At 36.3% G+C, this 23,122-nt stretch overlaps 1 protein-coding gene across 1 annotated transcript in view; it reads left to right on the top strand.

The window, feature by feature from the left end:
• The window catches only part of LOC150085000 (sodium/potassium/calcium exchanger 4-like), a 131,658-nt gene extending 115,855 nt beyond the window's left edge, over window positions 1–15,803 (top strand). The window contains exons 12-17 of the mRNA XM_090375703.1: window positions 1,711–1,763; window positions 6,967–7,136; window positions 7,337–7,451; window positions 7,775–7,887; window positions 9,210–9,275; window positions 14,843–15,803. Of these exons, the coding sequence (XP_090231829.1) occupies window positions 1,711–1,763; window positions 6,967–7,136; window positions 7,337–7,451; window positions 7,775–7,887; window positions 9,210–9,275; window positions 14,843–14,989 (664 nt within the window). The 3' untranslated portion in view covers window positions 14,990–15,803. The remainder of the gene's footprint in view (window positions 1–1,710; window positions 1,764–6,966; window positions 7,137–7,336; window positions 7,452–7,774; window positions 7,888–9,209; window positions 9,276–14,842) is intronic.
• The last annotated feature ends 7,319 nt before the right edge of the window (window positions 15,804–23,122 follow it).

The raw sequence follows: 23,122 nt of genomic DNA, 5'->3' as shown, positions 1-23,122 counted from the left end.
GCTTTATTAACTTAGGAGATATACGCTGTTAGGTACTAGTTTTTATGGGCAATATTCAAAGAATTTATCCTGAAAGCTACAAATATTTTTTATTCCAATGGAGAAGTTCCCCAAAAGAGAACTACCCAAGTGGATGACAGTTGAGGTTAAAGGTTTAATTGAACAAAAGAAAAAGGCATGAGACACTTGAATTTTAACGAGATACTATCGAAGGTTACGATACGGACCATCTATATAGGAACAGTATCCTTAATGGATTAGAGTAGGGGGTTCTTGAGGAAAGTCTTGCCTGATGAACTTAGTTAATTATTATGACGAAGCATTAAAACAGGTGGATGCAAGAAACTACTTTTGCATTATTTACCTTGACTCCAGTACGGTTTTGATGGTTCCTCATAAAATGTTATTATACAAACTCTAACAAATTGAGGTTAAACCTGTAAGATTCCTCATTGAATCAAGGTCTGGCTACCCTAGTAAGATAGGAGTAGGGAATAGTCATAAATGATCATTCCTCAGGATGGATCGGTATAGCAAGTGAAGTCCTTCAGGAATTGGTATTAGGACCACATTAGCTATCACAACTACCTATTTTTCATCTTCTTTAATAATATTGTTGAGAGGATACAGGAGAAGTTGCCAAATTTAGTTGATTTATAGGTAGGACGGGTGATTAACAGGACATTTTGTTCCAAAATGATTTAGATCGTCTGAAAAATGGCAACTAAAATTTAATGCTTCTAGGTTATGAAAGGTTTTACTTCTCAGAATAGAAAGGCTCCAGGCGTTGTCAAGATGGTGTTGATATAATCATACTGATGGACTAAGAAATCATACATGGACTTAGAAAATAACAGAATGGTATCCAAGAGGAGCTAGAAGAAAACCTGGAAGACAAAGGCGGAGATGGATAGATGAAATTCATGAGTTTGTGGGTAGTAAATGGATGGCCAGTGCTCAAAACAGAAGGAACTGGAAAGTTGCTGGAGAGGCCTTCATCCTGCAGTGGATTGAAAATGGCTGATGATGATGATGATGATGATGATAATCATACTGATGTTATACGACAATATAAAGTTGACTACGGATGCTTAATGAAAGAATTAAAAGGTAAAAATCCAGGAGTTACTTGTAAGTTGGATGAAAGGAGTTAAAAGTAATTTAGCACGAAGACTTAAGGGGTTGCAATTTAGACATGAATTTTTCATTCAGTGTAAACAAGTGGCTATGATGGTACATGGTCTGTGATGTGTAGGACCTTTGCAAGCAGGAAAAACGATGTCATTTTATACCTGAATGAGGTATATGAAAATAATCAGTAAAAATGAACAACGGAGATATATTTTCACTGGTAGAAAAAATAATTAGGTCCAAATATGAAATTTTGGAGAGTAAAGAAGGATGGATCTCATAAAGTTTAACTTTGGGCAGCATGTTGTAGATCATTGAAATAAATTGTCTTCCACGGTTATTGAGGCAGAAAGTTTGATAAATAATTGTCTTCCACGGTTATTGAGGCAGAAAGTTTGATAAAGTTCAAAGCAGAATTGGGCAGACACTTTTTTGGCAATAGGGAAAGTATGAGCGATTGAGATTTTTTTCTTTGTTTTTGTTTGGCAAATGTAGAAAGAAGTCAGCTTCCTTCCTTGCATCATTTAATCATTATAATACTAATACTAATAGATATTTTTCCTTTATATTTCTTTTTAGTATGAGTATCCAAATGTCGTCTGAAACAACATGGAAACGAATCCCATCAAAAGGTATTTCTTTTTATTTTATTATATTTATTCATTTATTTGATAATAAATTTTTAATTAATTATAAATTAAATTTGAAAATGAACTGTCTGTCCGCTTTACCATAAAAGTGACAATGCGAAATCTGACACAGCTCTTGACATCAGCTACAAGCTCAGTTGCAACAATACAGATCGTAAGTGCTGCAACACCCAGCCTACAGACCTGACCTCTTCCTCCTGCGATTACCACATCTACTACCTCCAGAAGACAATCACAGGTTATCACTTTCACTCGGGCAATGATATAGAGATGAACACACATTCATTTCACCAGAAAAGTTTCACTTCAACGATTCTCTATTCTTCTTCTCAATCCATTGGTTTTAACCTTTCGCGTTTGTTGTCGCCATAAAAATAAGAGTAATTTGAATCAAATTGGACCAAGCAGAGCGGAAGAAATTAGCTGAGTGGAAGCACAGATAATGAACTATCTTTCTCTCTTTTTGGCAATGAAGTTTTCGCTGTGACTCATTCGCAGTCTTTCTGATTAATTCAGTGCTGTTGCTGATGGCTAGCGAAGGCGTATCATTAGTCTCTGACTTGTCACAAATTGCTTCTGACACAACCGCAAGTTCAAGTTCGCCTCAAGGAACTTTTCTTCTCGTGCCATCTCATATTACAGCTGCCATTATTTTGTTCCATCATTATTTTTTGTTTCTTTGCAATTCTCGCCATTCCCAATTTCTTTAAATGAATCTATCACTTTGAAGACGTCTAAAGTCTTACCCCATATTCTTTCATGATGAAAAACGAAAGCTTTTATTTACAAAAGTAGAGGAACCATTTTTTCAATTAACTTTGTGGTCTTATTATGATTATGACTTTGTCAATATAAGAGAGGTAAAAATACATCAGCTATCACAAGTAATAGAATTGATTAGAAGAAGCACGAAGGTAACTAAGGTCAGGAGGATCAGGATTTTATCAATTACGTATATTAAGTTTTTAATAGCCTTCTCTGCTTTTTTATTTTATGTGACCGAGTTGGTGTGTTTAAAATCCGGAAGAGGGTCTCAAATCTCCTTGAGACCCTCTTTCTTCCGGATGCAGAAAGCTCTCAACAATAAGGAACAGCTCGATATGATCTTCCTAGACATATCGGCAGCTTTTGACAATATCTCAATAACGGCTCTGGAACAAATTTTATCTTTCTACTTCAAAATACAAGGCAATCTCCTGAAGATTTTATGTAGCAGTCTGACGGAAAGACGCCTCATAATCCGTAATCAAATTTTATTGCCCATTACTCCATTTCGCAGGGAGTGCCACAAGGGAGGTGTTCTCTCCTCACTGTTATTTGCTGCAGCTCTGGAACCATTTTTTGCATCCCATAAAGACAACTTTACTACATATGCTGATGACCTGAAATTCTTCGTCAAATCTAAAGAGCTACAACAAGCTAAGCAAACAAATCAACAACCCAATAACACAATAAATGAACTGGAGCATTACCTCGATTGTATTGGACTACGTTTAAACCCAAGTAAATCTGCCCAGATGACAATAACAAAGAAAAAAGAGCAGGAACAATATCTCTATGCTGGTAAGCGGATGCGAAGTTCCAAAGGTTAAATCGCAAGTAGACCTTGGCCTAAAATGTTATGAGGGACTAACATTCTCTGAGCACTTTGATTACATCAAAGCTAAAACATATGCAGCGCTCTGGGCTACCAAACAGGAGTTAACTGGCATTAGAAACCCAGATCTCGTTAAAAAGTATATCTTGAAATGTATACTTCCCATCCCACTGTATGCTTCACAGATTTGGTCCTCTGCCCCACCGAGCAACCTGAAAGCTTTCCTAAGTATTGAATACTGGCTCCTGAGATGGCTGAACAGAATCTCGAATCACCAATTTACTATCTCTACAGCCATCCTACTTTCCAATCTCAGCATTTCTATATTCCAATCAAATTTCTACAAATTTCTACATCTACATTCCAATCTTACCCTGGAAACAGACAATTAACACAAGAAACATTTTCACATTAGCCCAACTGCTAACAGGAAGATTAGACGCTCCCAGTATTGACGGCCTGTTTCACTCTCGTCAAGAAGCCACTAGAATTGCTGAAACAAGACATCTTCTTCAAAAAACTTAAAAAACCTGGACAACCTAAGTTGCTTTTTTCCAGCAAACACAATAGAACTCTTCAATCAACTAAGAATTGAACCGGAAAAGCTCTGTTAATATTCTATAATGTTCAAAGATGCCAAAAAATTTAAATATTATATTATAAAATCATAATTACTCATGTATTCCAAAATTCTGTATGTAACCTTTCAGGGTGAACTTCTCATGGACTTTGTAACCTTTTGCTCATGGGTCCGCTTCACACCTTAGAATGTATCTCTCACCCTTCTAGCCAATGGCTGTCCCAGGGGTGTCTCTTCAACAGAGAAATAAATTGATAATAATAAAAGGCAACGTGTAGTGTCGAATCTGTTATGTTACCAAGTACACCACTGAGGATTGAGGGCCAAACATTCAGAGGGTACTAAAGGTAGAGTATATGAAAGAGCAGAATTGCTAGTTGCGCTTCTGTAAGTTAACTGAATAGGAAAAATTAATTAAAAGTAAATACACAAAAAGTGAAAGTAAAAAAAAAGATGGGATATATCTATCCAAGAAGCCCTTTTCTCCTATTGACCAATATTGATCAATAAGAGAAATGCTAAATCTGGAACCATAACGTTGTATTATAATAGAGTTCCTCAATGGCAATGAAGGAAACCAAGGAAAATATTTTCTATGATGGCTCGAAAGATATTCACTAGCTGTGAGTACTTAGCAAGCACTTGCCTTTATTGATTCTCGCTATGAATATTCAAAAATATTTTGAACAGCGTTAGAGATATTCTCTTCATTCATTTTGCAAAGTAAACTTTGCAATATGAAGACAAAATACATCATAAGCTATAGAATAAAATATGAGAAATACAGCATAGAGGAATGTTTATTCTCCTATATTTTGAAAGGTTTATTTCAAGATTACCTTGAGGCAATAAACAGTGGAAAATTCCATTTGAAGATTCACTCGCCTGTATTATAACTGGTAAATATTTGTCAAAGAAATTGCCGAACAGTTTCATGAAGTAGAGGAGCATTTCCAACAAACTATTTATTTTCAAGTCTCTGTAGATCTTTTCAATAATGCATGGTGCATCGTCTTCGACATACGCTTACCAGAACTTAGCTTCAACTACATCATGAGGTACGCATGTTATCATATATACACAAACATCATTTGTACATGATATGATCCACTAATTGTTCTGACCAGTGTATATAAAAAGATTGATCTGAAAAACCTCAGTTATTATTAAATTTCAAGCTTTTCGTAATTTTTTCATGGGTAGGGAACAAAAATTGAGCGTTCTTGCTCAGTTTAAATATATTAAAGAAATTTTGAGCTCGCCATAGAACTTGTAAGTTTACCAGTCATTGAGGATTTACAAGAAGACCACAAATTGTTAGCAGATTAGTTACAACTCATCTATACAATCTCAATAAATTCATAATTGATTTTGCATCTTTGCACAAGGAATTGCAAACATCCAGTGATGAATTTTATTAATCATAGAGGGCTATGATCAGCATAAAGCTGATTAGTCAGTCTATTTGCATAGTTGCTATAAATTACTGTGTAAGAGAATGATAACAAGTAGCACAACGAAAATACAGGGTGATCATTTTAATGAGAACCCATGAAAATGCGAATAACTTCGATTAAAAGGATACTAGAGACATGAAATTTAAAGAATACTCTTTATTCTTCGATAGTGTCGTTATCTGTCGAAAACTTGTAAAACTGCAAATGCAGATGCGCAATGCAAGCAGTAAATGAACATGGTATTTGGAGGAACGCATGCTTTTGGTGGAAGACTACCCAAAACAGAGTGGTTTAAAATTACTCAGCGTAATTTTCGATGTCCTAAAGCACGACCAAAATGGACGTATGTGAAAAATGTTCAGAGAGACTGGGATTATCCATAATCTCTGATTATGGTTAATCCCAGTGTTCGTGTTCGCATGTCCACTTAGGAAAGTCTCATACAAGTTAGGCAAGTGCACACAAGTTGCTAAGTAAATTTGCATAATAAAATGCAATTTCATAAAATAATTGGAATACAGCGATGAAGAAATTAAAACTGTTTCTGTCCAAAGTGTATATCATACCGCAATTTTTGCCACCAGACTGAGGAAAATGAATCCATTGCTGTGGACAGATACTGGAAATAGTGGTAGAAAACCCTTCGATATTAGACTGAATTTTCTTCTCCGATGTGACCTGGTTTCATCTAACTGCATATGTAAACTTTATGAATGGCTCCTCTATGGTGCATGGAAAATACCCATGCAGCACACCATATCCTCTACGCTCTATCATGATTGAAGTCAGATGCGCAATGACACCTCGGGATTGTTGGGCTTATCTTTTCAGAGAAATCATAACCATACATTGTCATAGTACTTAAACTCCTGGGACAACTCATTGAAGAGGAGATTTTTAAAGTGTGGTTTCATCAAGGTACGCAACAACGCACACTTCAAGTTTGTCTATGGCTGAGCTATCCCGTTTGATTCGGAGGTCACATAATTTCAAAAGGAAGATGGTCGCCACAGTCGCCAAATTTTTCACAAGTGGACTTCTTTTTGCAGGCTATGTCAAACACAATGCCTACAACGACAATGAACAGACTCTGAAACATATCCAACATCCCCCTCCCCCAACAAGCTGCACACAGGGTTTTCGAACATGCTTCGTAGTGTTGTTATACTATAGTCATTATGGTGAATTAAGTAACGTCAACCAATAAAGAATTCAAGATTTACTCGTAAATTTCATGTCTCTAGAACTCATTTACTCAAACATGTACCATTTTCAAGGGTTCTCATTTAAAACGCTGGTAATAACATGAAAATTATTTGGTACACTGAGAAAATTGTCCAAACCGATGAGCAGTAAGTTTTATGACTCATTGCTCATAATTAATCCCAAAGTCTAGCATCCTTCTTTCCTACAAACATTTTTTTATTGTTATAATAAGACATCATAAAATCATCATCACTAGTCGCAATATTAACATTCTGCTGTAGTGCAGAGTTCAAAAATTAGTTATCCAAGGTACAATATTTTTATCAACTTTTTCTTTTATTCCAGATGAAGGGATTGTTAGCATTCTCAAGTGGATAGTCCAGTTTCCTTTGCTAGCTACTCTCCACTACACAATACCAGACTGTCGCAAAAACCAATGGAGGAAGTGGTTCTTAGGCACTTTTTTCATGTCGATTTTGTGGACAGCGGTTTTTTCTTATATCATGGTGTGGATGGTAAGTTCAAAACGTTCTTCAGTAATAAAATCGTATAATTATATAGCTATTAGTGGTAAATTGACGTAATTTCAAAATTCTGTTTCATTTGAACTAGTCCTTATCCTTGTAACAATGGATTTTTTTTCTAAGATCGTCCGAAAACCAATCCTTTACAGTGTTTTTGAATCCAAACATGGAATATATTTCATGTTTTGCAGGTGACCCTAATTGGCTACACACTAGGAATTCCAGATAGTATCATGGGAATCACTTTTCTAGCAGCTGGTACTAGCGTGCCTGATGCCTTTGCTAGTCTTATAGTATCAAAGCAAGGTGAGTTTCATTTTTATTTTTGTTTCTATTTAAGAAATGCAAAAGAAGTTACCGTATTTTTCGAGAATAAGACGGAAAGTTTCTCTATTTTTTTTATGATTTTTGAAATGCAACTAATCATCTACAAGCAATGAATATGCAAGCTTTGAATATTTCCTTTGAAGTCAAAAAAAAATTTAATTTTTGAGAGATGCAGTGTCTGTGCATGTCTTCATGACAGAACTATAGTTAAAATAATGATAAAGTGCTGAGAACTGTTTCCCAATTTTCTTGATATTAGGTGTGAAAAAACTCTATGACAATGTTTAATCATTCTTTTGTAGGTCAAGGAGATATGGCCGTATCAAACAGTATTGGCAGTAACATCTTCGACATTCTCATTGGTCTTGCTTTCCCGTGGTTTATTCAAACTGCAATGGTGGAGCCAGGATCGATTGTAAGTTATCGATTATAATATTAAGTGGGCATTGAAAATTCGATTATCAACATTTTTATTTGTTCAAGAAAAACTACCAGCCGCACTTAACAGGGATTGAGATCGATATTTTAGATTCTTATGGAAGAAGAAATGCTTTTCTATGCGAAATTAGTTTTCTCATATCTAGGATGGAAAGCAAAATACTTCATGTCATATGTGGCCAGCACATATAACAGATGACTTCCAAACAGCTAACTCTCTTAAACATATTTTCCGGTTTCCATTTTGATTTGCTACTGATTACGAGAGGTAAAAGTTGAGGCCTAACAACACGAATATACACTTAGGTGCAAAAGGTTTCTGGTTTCACTGTTTTCAGGAGACCTGAAAACAATGAAAACAATTATCAACGTATGTCCAATTCTGAAGCTACAGAGCTATTGCTGGTTGAAATTTAAAAAATGGCTAGAGTTCTTCATCTAGCACGTCGTCATCAATTTCTAAGGAGTCGTCTCCATTCTTAAATGGAGACCTTCAACAAGACCCTCCTCTTCCACACGAACACGAATTCCATGTGTACCGAACGTTGAACTGGATTATCCCAACGAAAATTTCGGTAAATCTTTAACGTTCAATTGTTTTCCAGAAAGTTTTTGAATACAATCACGGTGTCAGCTATTCCGCCTGGAGACCGAAGTCTAGCTGCCCCCATGGAGTCATCGCTACAGAGAAACAATGGAGCCTTATGGCAATCTAGAGATAGCAGGTGGACAGCTTGACGAAATGATTTGAAAATAGTATAGGTCTTAACACTTAACAAGTAGTATGGGAAGGGCTTCAATCACCTCCCATACTACTTAAAGCCTGATCTGTCGTAATAGGGTTTTTTTTTAGGAGCATCAACGGGGCAATATTGTTGCATATATACTGCCTGTAAATTGCGTGTTCCGTGGTCGATTTTCGTTTACTGGACAAGAAACCAGAGTTTCCGGGAGAAAAACCCATGCCTGAGACCGACCGACTCGTGTAAAAGGGCCATAAAAATTCCTCACGTCATCGACGGGACTCGAACTCAGGTCTGTTCCAGCCGGTGTAGGGAGGATGGCGGTTCTACCAACTGTGCTACCCACGAGGGCGCCTAACCTGTCGCTCTGAGACAGGTTAAGCTTTAAGGCGCGAGGTTGCATAAAACTTGTATACGAAGCTGGTAGTTAATAAATCTTATATATTTATATTTAAATAACTATTGTTTATATGATTAAAACGTATGTTACCCTAACTTATAGCAGTATGTCCATATTAAATTCATTTCATTCCAACTCTAATCTTATCCCTTTCAGGCTGTCATCAATAGTAGAGGAATGGTATACTCAGTGGTCCTCCTCTTTTTGACAATCATCATTACAGTAAGTAACTATTTCCTTGTGAACTTGATGTCTGTTCTACGATGATTCAAATCTCTTAAAGTATTTGAATAATGAATTCAACATCCCATGAAACATCCGATTTTATCCTTTTTATGCTTAAAAACATATTATCGCACCTTAATCTCTGTGAAACTAAAGTAACATTGACAATCTACAAAATGGAGACTTAGGATGACGTCAGTAGACTGAAGGGCGCATGCGTTCATTAGTGTCAACAGACACTATGTTTTTACATTTGCTATAATTTATGAAGAATTTGCGGTTTTGACCTAAATGGTCTTTGTATAATTAAATTAAATATTTAAATAATTAAATTCAATTTAAGTATTTTAAAAATATATCGAAACGAAAGTGTGGCTTGTCAAAACCACATTAAAAAAATATAATAAAAGTTTGGGAACGAGATTTTACGTTTTGTTTTTTTGTTTTTTTTCTTTGCATCTTTCCACAATCAATGTACGCTGGTTAAAAGCTCATTACCTTTGTTTTTCGAAAAATACATAAACAATTTTCATTAACTTTGGAATTACTTTAAACAGTTACAGTATTCTAATTGAAAAATAAACAAGACAAGAAATGAATTTACAACTAGATAATGAAAGGAGAAAAATAGAACTTAAGATGATTTAGGACAAAAACAAATTATTTATCATGAAGTGGTATAAAAGCAAAAAAGTAATAAGCATAAACCAAAATCAAGTCGAAATAGCTGTTTTGTACAAATATCGAGGTCATCAAAGACAAAATTTCAACAAATAACTTGCTTTGAAGACTCTCCAAGACAGTTGTTTTTGTAGCAAGATTTTAGGAACATCAACGACAAAGACCATATTGATCCGTGTGTTCTATGGTCGAATTTTGTGTTCGCTGGACTAAAAAAACCCATGCCACTCTGGCATGAGACCGACTAACTTAGCCACGTTGTGAAAAAGGCCCATAAAAATTCCTCACGTCATCGATGGTACTCGAACTCAAGTCTTTTCCACCCGGCCCTGCAAAGTATTTAAATCTACTCTATAAATTGTTTTTACCTTTTCTCTCAGAAAATTTGTATGCACTATGTTACCAATATTTTGGTAACATAGTGCATACAATGCATCGGAGCATAAAAAATAAACTTTATCCTTTTAAATTATTTAAAAATATGAGTCTAAAGCTGAAATAACAGCCATGTTCAATATACCACGAACCATCAGAAGAAATTAATAATTAAATCAAGTTAAAAATTTTAAATGTAAATCAACATAGCTCTGACTCAGTACTTTGACTCTGCATCAGATGTACTGACATTTAGCTACGTTTCGCTATATTTCAATCATTAAAATATATAATGTATGCTTTTATCATTTCAATCCTTTGGTAGCATTTATAAATAATACTAAAATAATTTAAAGTCACTAAAATAAAATAAATTTTAACCCCTATTACAGCCGCATTCGCAAATGAGTAAGCGAAATTTTATGTCTTCAAGAAACATTTCTCATTTCCAATTTTTTTACATTCATCAGATTTTCATTAAATTTCATAACACATTCTAAATACGCTACATAAAAATAGATAAATAAATGTAAATACAAGAATTATTAAATGAGAAAAATATTTCCAATAAATCAGAATTTAATATTACACTTACCACATCTACCTTGTTTTAATGAAAATGAGCAGACGTAACGAAGAGTGAATTGCATTTGTAAATATCTCCGATAGAGGCGCAATTATCGCGCCCAATCGTAATAATAAAATTCATATTAAAAAATATATATACTGTCTATTATTGATTAATATATTTTTATATTAATCAATAATGTGTTTTATGTTATTAATATATAATAATAAAATATATTTGATATAAATATAAATTATAAAAATTAAAATATAATATGTAAATAATATATTTCATTATTAATATGCTTATTATATTAATGGAATGTGATATCTTTGATTAATGTATTATTTAAAAATGAAGTCGTAAATTTAGGACATAGCCTCATTTTGTACTTAGGAAAAGTTGGGCATAAATGCAAAAGGTTGAAATCGTTTACCACTTGTCCATGAAATATTCGTATCGACGTACATTATGTGATAATGCAGCAGACCCTATGCGATCGATGGATAAAAACTATGCCACTTTTGAAAGCAGATTGTCTTATGTAAAAGGAAGTCATAGATCTTAATAGGGTGGTATGACTACTCCTTTCAGTCACACTACAGCAACGCAACACTCACAGTAGGTTTTTCGTGTTAGTCCTCTGAGGGGTGCAGAAAGTCCCAGTTCAGAGCACCTCTCTCTAAAATGCGAGGATAGGTATATGAATTGCCCATTATGTTTCTCTAGACCACCAGACTCTCCTCCTAAAGGGGTCCTTTCCTGATCTTATGGATTGGTTTCAGGTTTTTCTATCGCTGATTATCACTCCAAATAATTTTGTAGTTTCTCGATTGCACTCAAATTTTATGACTGGGAACCAAAGAACATGGCAATATATACAAATTTGTATATTCCATACTCTCGTCAAACTGTTCCTATTCATTCCTTACCCTGTGTGCATTGGCACTGTTATCTTGGAGAATTATATGCAAGTGAACGATGTAGGATGAACTGGCCTTCCACAATACTTATATATATATATATAAAAAACTGTGATGTCAGGGCCACCAAAAAACAGTCTCATCTACTCAATTTTTTTTTTTTTTTTTATGTGAACCCCAAACACGAGAGGTATTAGAACCTATAGTACTTAGTACCGTGCTTGGGTTGGAGGTTGAGAAGACGAAAGAAGATATTTGTTGACATTGGACTTGAACTTCTGTAGATTGTAATTTTCAGGAAATACGTATGAAGAAAGGTTGTTCCAGAAAACGGCAGTTGAATGAATAAATGAGGAAGATGAAAAGTTGGTTCTGTGGGTTTGAAGTTGGACAGTATATGGATGTTGGCTGGTGGCGGCATGTGTTCGGACTGTTTTGAAAGAGAGAGCGGGAATTATAGAAGCCAATTCAGAAGAACAGTGCCCATGGAAGTATCTGTAGAAGAGGCATGCAGCAGAAACAGTGCGTCTATGAGAAAGCGAGTGGAGAGACTCTGTTAGAGATGAATCCTTAATTAACATAACTGCCCTCTTCTGAATGGAATCAAGAAGCCTGAGAGAGGTTTTGGGGGCACCACCCCAGATGTGGGAACAATACTCCATGGCAGGGCGGATCTGCGATTTATACAGAGTGAGCAGCTGTTTGGAAGAAAAGTAACGCCGAGAGCGAAAGAGAAAACCAAGTTTTTTAGATGCAGAGGAAGCAATATTTGTAATGTGCTTGTGCAAAGAGAGAGATTAGAAGTCAGGGTAATCCCCAAAAGAGATACAGTATATCATTTTGCCTAGAAATCGGAGTGTCACTAAAGATAAGCATAGGAGCAGAAGAATCCTTTTTGCGAGATATAAGACAAGACTGAGTTTTAGAAGGGTTGAAATCAACTAAGTTGTCTTTGCCCCACTGGAGAATTACCTGAAGATCGGCATTTAAGGAATTGGTATCAGATTTTCGAGAAGTTGAAGCTGATTGAGCAGGACAAGGTTTCTCAAAATGGAAAGTTGAATGCAATGTGCTATCATCGGCAAAACTATGGATAGGATTTCCAGTCAATGGAAGAAGGTCATTAATATACAAGAGGAAAAGAGTGGGTGAAAGAACTGAACCTTGGGAGACACCGGCATTAGTGGAGAAGTTAGAAGACAGAGAGCCATCTACCATCACCCTCAGTGAGCGATCAGAGAGAAAACTGGATAACCAATTACTAAAAACAGATGGCAAACCATAAGATCGAAGCTTGTTTAGAAGACCTTTATGCCAAACACGATCAAAAGCCTTTGAGATGTCAAGAGCAACTACTTGTGTTTCACCGAACCTTTCCATTGAATTAGTCCATAAATGGGTAACATAAGCCAGAATATCACCAGTGGATCGACACTGACGGAATTCATACTGGCGATCGTTGATCAGCCGGAAGGTTTCTAGGTAGTTTAAGAGTTGGCGGTTAATCTTTGAAAAGCTAATACTCCCTACAATTGTCGACTAGACCACTGCTTCCGCAACAGACCCCTACATCTCCACATATTACTGCAGCAAAGATCTACCATAGCAAACTTCCTTGAAGCGTTATTTCGGATTCAACATGCCATTAGGAACAGATTGCAAACAGACATCATCTTCTTTGACATAAAATCAGCTTTCGACAATATATCGATTCAAGCACTGGTTCATATATCAAAAAATAATTTAACGATAATCGACTCATTATTTTCTATTTTCCAAAACCTCCTTAAGGAAAGGATACTCATCGTACGCCGGTAATTGTGCAGCCAGTCAGATATAAAGTTGTCTGTGCAATGTAGAAAGGCTGCCAGGACAACTCATGGAGTTTTGTCAATGATATACAGGAATTTTGCTAGCAGGGATAATATGATTATCCCATTGTATAAGGCAATGATCAGGTTACATCTTGAGTTCTATATACAGGTCAAAAGATCTCATTTTAGAAAGGATATAGAGCTGCTGGAATGGATATAGAAAGGGCAATGTTCCTGGTGAAGGAACATAGGGGTGCTCTTTCCACGAAAGGCTTTAATTCTGAAAATTGCAACGTCTGGAGACTACACACCTGCGAAGTGATCTGGTTGAGTTGTTTAAGGCTTTGAATGGCTTGAGCAAACTGAACAAAATGGCCAATAATACAACACAAACAACTTTCCCTGACACTAGTACAGGATACTCACAGATCATGCACAGACTGATCATTTAAATCGCAAAATGGACTTCTTAATTTTAATCGCCGTCGCTGAAGTCTATGGTACTCTCTTTTTTTTCTAAATGATCTCCTTCGAAGTGTGTATACTTGTGCTATCGATGAACCAACTCGTAGAAACACTCCCGAAAACCATTTCTTGATATGCCTTTGAGAGTTGTCATCAGTGCTTTCGTGGCCACCGATTCTAGACCTTTTTCAATGCTCTTGTGCCCTTGAAATTGTTTTCTTCAAATACTTGCCTCCATAAACCTCGGATATTTCTCTCACAGTTTCTGTAGCACTTATACCTACATCAAACACAATAACGTATAACGAAACTTTTCTCAAATCTTCCATTATGCAGTTTAGAAAACAGTTCACACTTACAGCACGTAACGTAAGACCACTTCACAACTTCAAGCCAACATGTTAGAACTTGCAACTGTGTTAGTGTATTCTTGGACATACACTCTCCTGCCATCTACCGACAGATTCTGTGAACAGTCTGTGCAATGACTGGCTTCACAAAATACTGCATCCTCATCAAGCTACTATGCGGATATGAGGGCAACCTCTGGCTCTACCTGACCATGGCTCGCGTCCCCGCACACACAAGTTTTAATTAAGTGGCCAAGCAGTGTAGATTAGAGATTATTTATTTAACATTCTTGCTATTCTTTGATCAAATTTTCGGTTACTTTAAATAAACCACGAATTTCCAAATAAAAACCATTTTTGATTCTTTCTTTTTTTTTCTTTGTAACAGATTGGAGGAATCTACTTCAGCAAGTGGCAACTGAATCCCCGACTAGGCGTCCTTCTCCTAATAATATACGCAATCTTCTTGGTCATTTCTTGCTTGCTTGAGTTTAATTTATTGGGTTACGTGAATCCTCCTATGTGTCCAGAGTGAAGATCTCGCACGAACTGAAGGGATAAGCATGAAAACATATGCCATCACTCGTACCAAGATGTTGTAAAAGTATTTCGCTTCTTCCAATAAGTGGCCGGACCACAATATCTTATTGTTTGATGGCGGTTTATTCTTCCTGAACATGCATGATGCGGAAATGTGTTCTTCGTCAAGTTGATTCTGTGAGATACAGAGGGGCCATAACTAGCCTTTTGTTTTTGATTTTGATTTTTTAACTATTACGCAGGAACATTTTTTTAAATTCTGTAGAAAGCACTCAGAAGCAGGAAGACAATTTTAAAATATTTCAAGTGAAAATCCAAATCTTGCCTACTGATCTATTCAACAGTTATTACTAGAATTCAAATTTAAGCCTTTCTAGGTAGAAATTAAGAATTCATCAAAATCTTTAAGTAGAAGACTTCGAAAATACGAATCTAAAAGATTTAATTCAGAATGAGTTTACAAACTCCTGCTTGATCCATGAAGGGACCAGATAACGGATAAGTAACTGTCGGGTCATGAAATATTTGGCTCATCAAGAAAAGCTGATACGTATCATCTGATATTTCCGGAATCAGTTGTTGTAAAAATAAAACAAAAATATCAATGTTATCTGTTTTAATCTTCCTGTCACTGTTTTTGTATTGGTATCATGACAACATTGATTCCTCATTCAGAACAGGGCTTCACTACTAGATGTGCCGAAACCACACAGCACCTGGAGTGTCCAATATCCAGAAGATATATATACATATATATATAGATGTAAGATATATTTATTAAATTATAACAATAAAGAAACAGAAAAATTTGATGACTACTTTTATTTCCTTGTTATTTTCATTGATTTTGTGAAAATTAAACTAGCACTTAAAAGCTAAGGAAAGAACAGAAATAAGTTTTAAATAGAAATAAAAATATACTGGTCAAAACAGTTATCGGATCCCTGCACAATAAGTTTCTAAGTTCTCCAACAAATACCTGCTGACAAAAAAACTCCTGGCTATGCCACTGGTCTACACAGACATGGACTTTATGCGAGACTTGTGATGAGTGTTCCATTGAGTGCCCGACACTGTAGGGACAGAAGAATATGAACACTTCAACATCTAGGCATATTGTGCTCTTCGCTGATGACTTGAAGTATAGTCTTAATCTGATTTTCGAGTCTTTCATCCGAAGGAAATAAGTTTTTAACTTATAAGTTTCTATTTTCTAACTTATAAGTTTCTAACACTGAGATAATAGAGAGGAAGATCCTCCTCTAAAATCGCCAAAAGAGCGACGTTTGGAGATAATAGTTAATGATGTAGACTGGAATCACTGTAAATGGTTATATAGATATCTTTATTGTTTTAGGGTTTAGGCGCAACGCCGACTTAGACCATTTTGCACCGTATATAATATGTCTCTAAATGTCGCGTGCTCTGTGGTTGATTTTCCTGTTTGCTGGATAAAACCTCGAGTTTCCAGGAGATAAAATCATGCAACTCTGACCTGAGACTGACTGACTCAGCCATGTTGTGAAAAAAGCCCATAAAAATTCTTCGACTCATTGATGGGATTCGAACCAGGGCCTTTTCCACCAATGTGGGAGGACGATTTCCTTGATTCTTATGTTCGCCTTTTGCAGGAGGAAATATTCCAGACTTTCTTTCCATTGACGATAATGACTTTCGTCACATGGCTCTCCTAAAGGAAAAAAAAATTCTTCAGGGAAAGAGTATGTAATGACCACCCTAGAACTAGAACTCAGTCTAGTAGAGCATGCCTGGGGTGCTCTAGGCAAACAAAGCTGAGAGTCAAAAGTCCCCCTCTCAGAAACTTCATTGCGCCAACACTAATTAACAGCGTCGCAGGAGGAACTGATGCCATGCCTGCATTCTCCTTTTTTAAGATCACGCACCTTATTAAAGTATTCTTCCAAGGATTATGGGCCATTTTTGGTCGCTCATGCATCATTTGCATAACCGTAATGTCATTTGTATTATTAAAACTCATTGAAACGAGCGTCTGACGTTTTGTCATAATAATTTTTGATTTACTCAAGTTTTTGCTTTTGTTCCTTAGTTTTTTTGAGGACCAAAGTATTAGCTGGTCTTGTCTAGAACCTAAAAGTTCAGATAATTTGAAATGTAACGAGTACTTCTAGAATTTTAAAACCTAAACTTTATGAAATACCACTTATAATACAGTACACTGAAAGGACAGAATTCATGGGACACCTGGTTCCTGAGCAACGCGACGCTGTCAGCCCTCTCGCTAGTGGACGAACCCACCGCTTGTTGTATATGATAAATCCTGAGGATTTATCATATACAACAAGTCTATTTGATAAATCAAAATGTCTATATGATAAATCTTGAGGATTCACAATTCTACTGACATTCGCCAGACTCAAACAGTGGTTGCGATCGGCGTCCTCCCACAAGAGTATAAAAAAGATTTGAGTTCAAATCTCTTTAATGACGCGGATTGAAGGGATTTGAACGAGGTTTTTTCACAGCTTGGCTGAGTTAGTCGGTCTCAGACGAGGATTACATGATTTTTTCTCCTGAAAACTGTGGTTTTTCGTCCAACAAAGAGCATACCGACCGAAGAATAGACGCAATTAAAAGCACAAAGTAGAACCTCATAGACTTAGTTGCATTGGCGCTTAACACTGCGTCCTCACCAAACTGAGTGGAAAAGACCTCAGTTCGAATCCCGGCGATGACACGAGGAATTTTTATGGGTCTTTTTCACAACATGATTCAATTAGTCGGTCCCAGGAGAGGGTGGCATGGTTTTTCCTCCCGGAAACTCAAGTTTTTCGTCCAGAAAACAGCAAACGGACCAGAAAACATATCCGTCTAATATCCTGTAGGCTGTTCCGAAGGCTAAAGTGGTGCCTACTTACTATTAACTTAATATAGTGGAAACTCAGTGTACTTTCAGTGCATGAAACGTTAATTACAATTCCCACGATAACAACTGAAGCAGAACAATACTTTCTATCCTCAAAATAATTAAAACATTTTTACAGTGAGTCAGGTAAGAATGTCTGGCCTGCTGTGCTTTCTATTGACAGAGAATTAATTAAGAACGTTCCAGATTTTAATCAGAAGGTTATTGAAAAATTTGCCCAAAGCAAGAAGCGAAGAAATTGATAGAACGTTGAAAGAAGTGAATTATATTCGAAATCCGATATTTGAAAAGGAACCTGTTCCTGAAACTTCAGACAGTTCCGAAAGGAATCTATTCCTAAAGGTTTTGACAGTTCCGATTCCAAATAACAGTACAGTAGCTACGTGTGAGATCGAAAATGGCGTGCATGGTTTCTTATTCGAATAACATTTTTAGCAAAGTTTTTGCATTACTCAAGACCTTACAGTATGAAATCTGGGCGTATGTTTTATTCAGAAACTTCTTAAGTGATGGAACGACTCTGTTTGGGAATTCACTGTCGTTTATCAGATATTTCAGCCCAACTTCGCGAGACATTGCTTTCCCCCATTATATGACGTCGTTTCTTATTTAAAAAGCGCCCCAGCTCCTTAACACTACTGTCCAATGTTTCCATAATCAACTGCAATCTTAAATAGAACTGCTGGGGTTTGCTATTTTCTGCCAATCTTTATGCAGATTCAAATCTGCAGCTGTGCGATTTCTTATGCAAATATGAACCAATTTTTTCTGCAGTTTTGCAAACTTCTTTCGGTAATGTAAACAGAGAGAGAACAAATATATTCTTATTCTGCGTTATGAGCTGTTTAACTTGCTCAATTTTTCTCCACGTAAAATGGTGTTGAATATTTTGTTGAGTTTTTAGGTACGGGACGCGAAAAACACTCCATTTTATACCAAGCATAAATTATCTACGTACCCGAGTGGCTAAGCTTAAGAATGCAGTAACACACGCGTTTGAGTGACCCATAGCTCAAGCCCATTTTCTAAATGATTTATTATAAACTCCTCTGAACTTGTAGTCGTGCCAGAGTATAAACAGAACATCTATTCCTAGAATAAAAATTTTCCACGGTATCTCTGGATATTTTCTGGCTTGTCTTAAGAACCCTGGGGATCCCTGACCACAGTTTGAAAAACGCTTCTAAAATGTACATCACGGATGCAAAAAAAATAATAATTTTCTTACCTTTTCTCTTGAACGTTAGTTAAACTCCATCATGATGTTCAGTGATAAAAATAACTCAAGGACCTTCAAAGAGTATCACGTGATTCTATATGGACTACTCCAATTCATGAAAGGAGTATGTGTATCTAATAAACTGGACACTGTGCATCTTGAGACGGCCATATAGGATCAGAGAAGTTTGCAAGAAAGAATATAATAGCAGAAACATAACTGATAAACACACATCGCCATGTTTAGCAGTTATGTGGACTAAAACCACTGTCAACCCAAACGTGTGCACTACTGTACCGATGATGGCTAGGTATTTGACTACTGGGCTATGGCAGACGCAGTCTTTCATATAAAGTCATGTAAACAGAAGTCTGCTGAATTACACGCACTGGCTAAAAAATTAGAAACCTTTTGCAATTGTTTCAACAGAAAGTTTACGCTCTCCGGGTGCTTCTTAGTGATGGGGAAGACTGGTGATTTTCCGATATTCATAAAGGTTATTATTTGGGCACGTTTTGCAGAACCACAATTGAGAAAATAAAGGAAATCACTGGTGTGTCGAAAGCAACCATCCCAAAAAATATACGAGTGGAAGCGAAAACAAGAGTGCAGTTCTAAAAGAAAGAAATGTGGCGCCCCAGAAAGTCAGTACTCCAAGAAAGAGATGGAAGGAATTTAAAGCGAATTGAGCTTCAGAATAGAATGTGCGGTGTGCAACAAATGATTGCAAAATCCAATTTGAAAAAAAGAAAGAAAGCCCCCGTTACCAACCGAATTATGCGGCTGAAGTTGAAGATCCTGGGAACGCGTAGTTGTGTACCTGTACGAAAGGCACTACTTTCTGCAAAAAATTGAAAGATTGGACTGAAGCGGTGCCGCCAACGCCAAGACTGGACTGTGAATCAGTGGAAAAAGATTATGGTCTGATAAGTCTCGATTTACATTTTTTTTTTTTTTTTTTTTTTGCAGCGATGATAGCGTGAAAGTGTAGCATGAACCTCATCTAGCCATGCATCCAGACTGTCTGGTATCCACCACTGAAGTGGTATCATGGGATGGGGTATGTTTTGTTGGTATGGACTAAGTTGGCTCAAACCGTAAGAAAGTCGTGTTATCCCCAGTGAATACCTTTCTGTCATATCGGACCAACTTCACCTTGTAATGTTTCATTTTTACAGGAAGTGCGATGGATTCTTTCAAGGTGAAAACGCAACTATTCAACCAGTATAAATTGCTAATATTTCTATCCTGGCCGCCTAATTCTCCAGATCTGAATCCAACTGAGAATGTGTGAGATATGTTGGAAAGGGTAGCTCGACTTCGCAGTTCTCTACGGTCCACAATATGATGGAAGAATTATTAAATCTGGAGTTAGACTCCCTCATACCCTAGTGAATCCATGCCAAGACATACATAGTCGGTAATTCGGGCAAAAGATTTATGTAATAATACTTTACATGCGCTAGCTAAACCCTTAAAATATGCTTATGTTTTTTATCGTTTCCCTTAAAACAATGATCAACAGAAGTTACGAAGCCAAAAGATAAAAATATCAATATGATCAGTACTTTTTCAGTTATGAAAAGAAACATCAAACTTACTAATCTCGAACAGCTAAGAGACCTTGTGGTGCCGAATATTTGAGGACCAATACTCTTCTCCCTCATTAACAAGTTAACTTTGTAATCCCAACAGAGTCGACATTGACGTTGATCGATCAATGTGCAATTATTATAACAACAATGAGAGCCATTACATTGTTTTTCATGCAACAATAGAGACACCACTTTCAGATATTCCTTATGTGTAACAATGTTCAGTACACGTCACAGAGCAATGTATGATAAGTTGTCTTTCAGAATTTTGCTTCTCGTATAGCCACTTCTACTAACGTCACTTGCGATTGCGCGAAGAGGCAGCTGTTCATCAGATGCTCTTGCCAAAATTCCTAGAGGAATGGAGGTGGAGTTTTGCTGGAGAGGATGAGAATTTCTTGCTGTAAGGTGGTGTGGTGGGATCGAGACTAGCGTGGAAGCCTACAATGTATGTAGGTTAAATCTGTATGGGGGTGCCCATTATCCGCGTGGTTTCAAACATAGAAAGCTTGTAAACAAACACACGAGAAGAGGAAAGACTGATAGGAAAAGTTCCCGTCGCTGGGTATGTGGTGAGTGGGATACTTTTGGTTTTGGGTAGGCAATGTAGTATATACGTGTCCAGAACCGCTAGTAACAAGAAGACAACGAATTTGCTGGCTCTTTCACTAAGCAAAGATCTTCCTGTAATTACACTAAGAAACATAAGTCCTAGCAATTAGGCCGACCGGGCTAGCCGGGTGGGTAAAGTACCTACCTGGTAACCCAAAGGTCGCGGGTTTGAATCCCGCCTTGGGCTTGGATCAAAGTACTGCAAAAACCTTGGGAGGTGCATTATGGCCACAGAAGCCGATGCGCTAACAACTACCTACCATACCATCCTAGCAATTACAACGATACGTAGAATTTGTTGTAAATATTTTTATATACCACAAAACAGAACATCCACATTCCCAATCTCGGGAATAAATTCTCAATCGCAGATTTGCGATATCGGATTGTGAAATTGCTCAAATTGAGTAAAATCGTCTTTAATGGTTTAATTCACTGTATAAGCCATCAAACTGACTCAATGTTGCACTGGCCACCCTTGTCGACTGGATGCACTGCTTTAGATTTAATATGCTTCTTGCAAGTTTAATTACTCTTAATTACCATAACACACCCCGTGGACACAATTTTCAACTAAAAGCTTCGACAAGAAACCAGAAAGCTAGACAAGAAGAGAGTTTTTTACTCAAAGAATCCATAGCTAGTAATGGGTCCTCTGTGTGCCAGTAGTCCCTTACCATAGGATTACATCTGATACCATTCGAGGAAAACAAATGGTACCCGCTTCCACACCCTTATGTTGAAGACAGAAATACCCCTTCCCTAAGGGGGATAGCTCGAAAAAATTTAAAAAAAAGACTAAAATACAAAACGATAAAGTTCATTAACGAAATTCATAATTTAATTGGCAAGATCAGAATTATCTTCACTAAGGTTATTCAACTAATCCATATGATGCACACTAGGACTCTTAGTCCTCTTCTTTAGACAATTCATCTGGCTGTCCAAATTCAGATTTTGAAGTCACAAAAGAGAGGTTCCAAATATGTGTACTGCAGTGCTGTACACATATTTGGTACTTGGGACAAAATATTCCTTCAATACTGTAGATCAATGTAAAATTAGAAAGTCCAGTGGAGATAGTCAGCAAGAAACATTATCATTAATCTAAGTCATTGAGAAAAAGCAAAATCGTCTTTAATAGTTTAATCCACTGTATTTTTATTTTTTTTATTAACAACAAGATACACAACAGGTAACCATTAACAGTGTATCTGAGAGCAGAACAATGAACACAATTGATAACAATATGAAATCCAACAGGTTGATAAACATTAATATAGATTTAAAAATTAAAATCATATATACAAAAGAGGATTGCATTAAGTTACCGGTAAAATAAATAATAAATTAATTAGAGAATAGAAAAATAATTTTTAAAAAATAATAATAAACTACAATAATTAGATGAGAGCTAGTCATTTTGCATTTGAAGAGAAGAGGCAAACTTGTGGATGGAGTTTATCAGTGATTGGGAATTTTCAAAGAACTCAATAGACTCTATTTAAAAGTTACAGCTGACAGTTACAGGCTCCGCAAAAACGATAAGTGTTTGCCTTTTATTTACATGATTGTTGTTTTATATTGTACTTAATACGTAGTCATATAGTTATAGTTACGCTGGTTATTTTTTATTTTAATTTAGATAAAGAGTTTTTGTGGATTTTACTTACGATAGGTAAAACCGTTATTTTTGTTCGATTTTTGTAGCCATTGTTTTTGTATACAGGGAATTCAAAGTTTTTGTAGGGAATTCAAATTTTTTAATTGAGGTAGCTCTAACGCATAATTATATAG

The sequence above is a fragment of the Mastigoproctus giganteus genome, chromosome 6 (genome assembly GCF_048544385.1).
Source record: "Mastigoproctus giganteus isolate SK-2022 chromosome 6, ASM4854438v1, whole genome shotgun sequence".
Lineage (NCBI taxonomy): Eukaryota > Metazoa > Arthropoda > Arachnida > Uropygi > Thelyphonidae > Mastigoproctus > Mastigoproctus giganteus.
The sequence above is the reverse complement of the archived record's forward strand: the minus strand, read 5'-3'. Positions and strand labels throughout refer to the sequence as shown.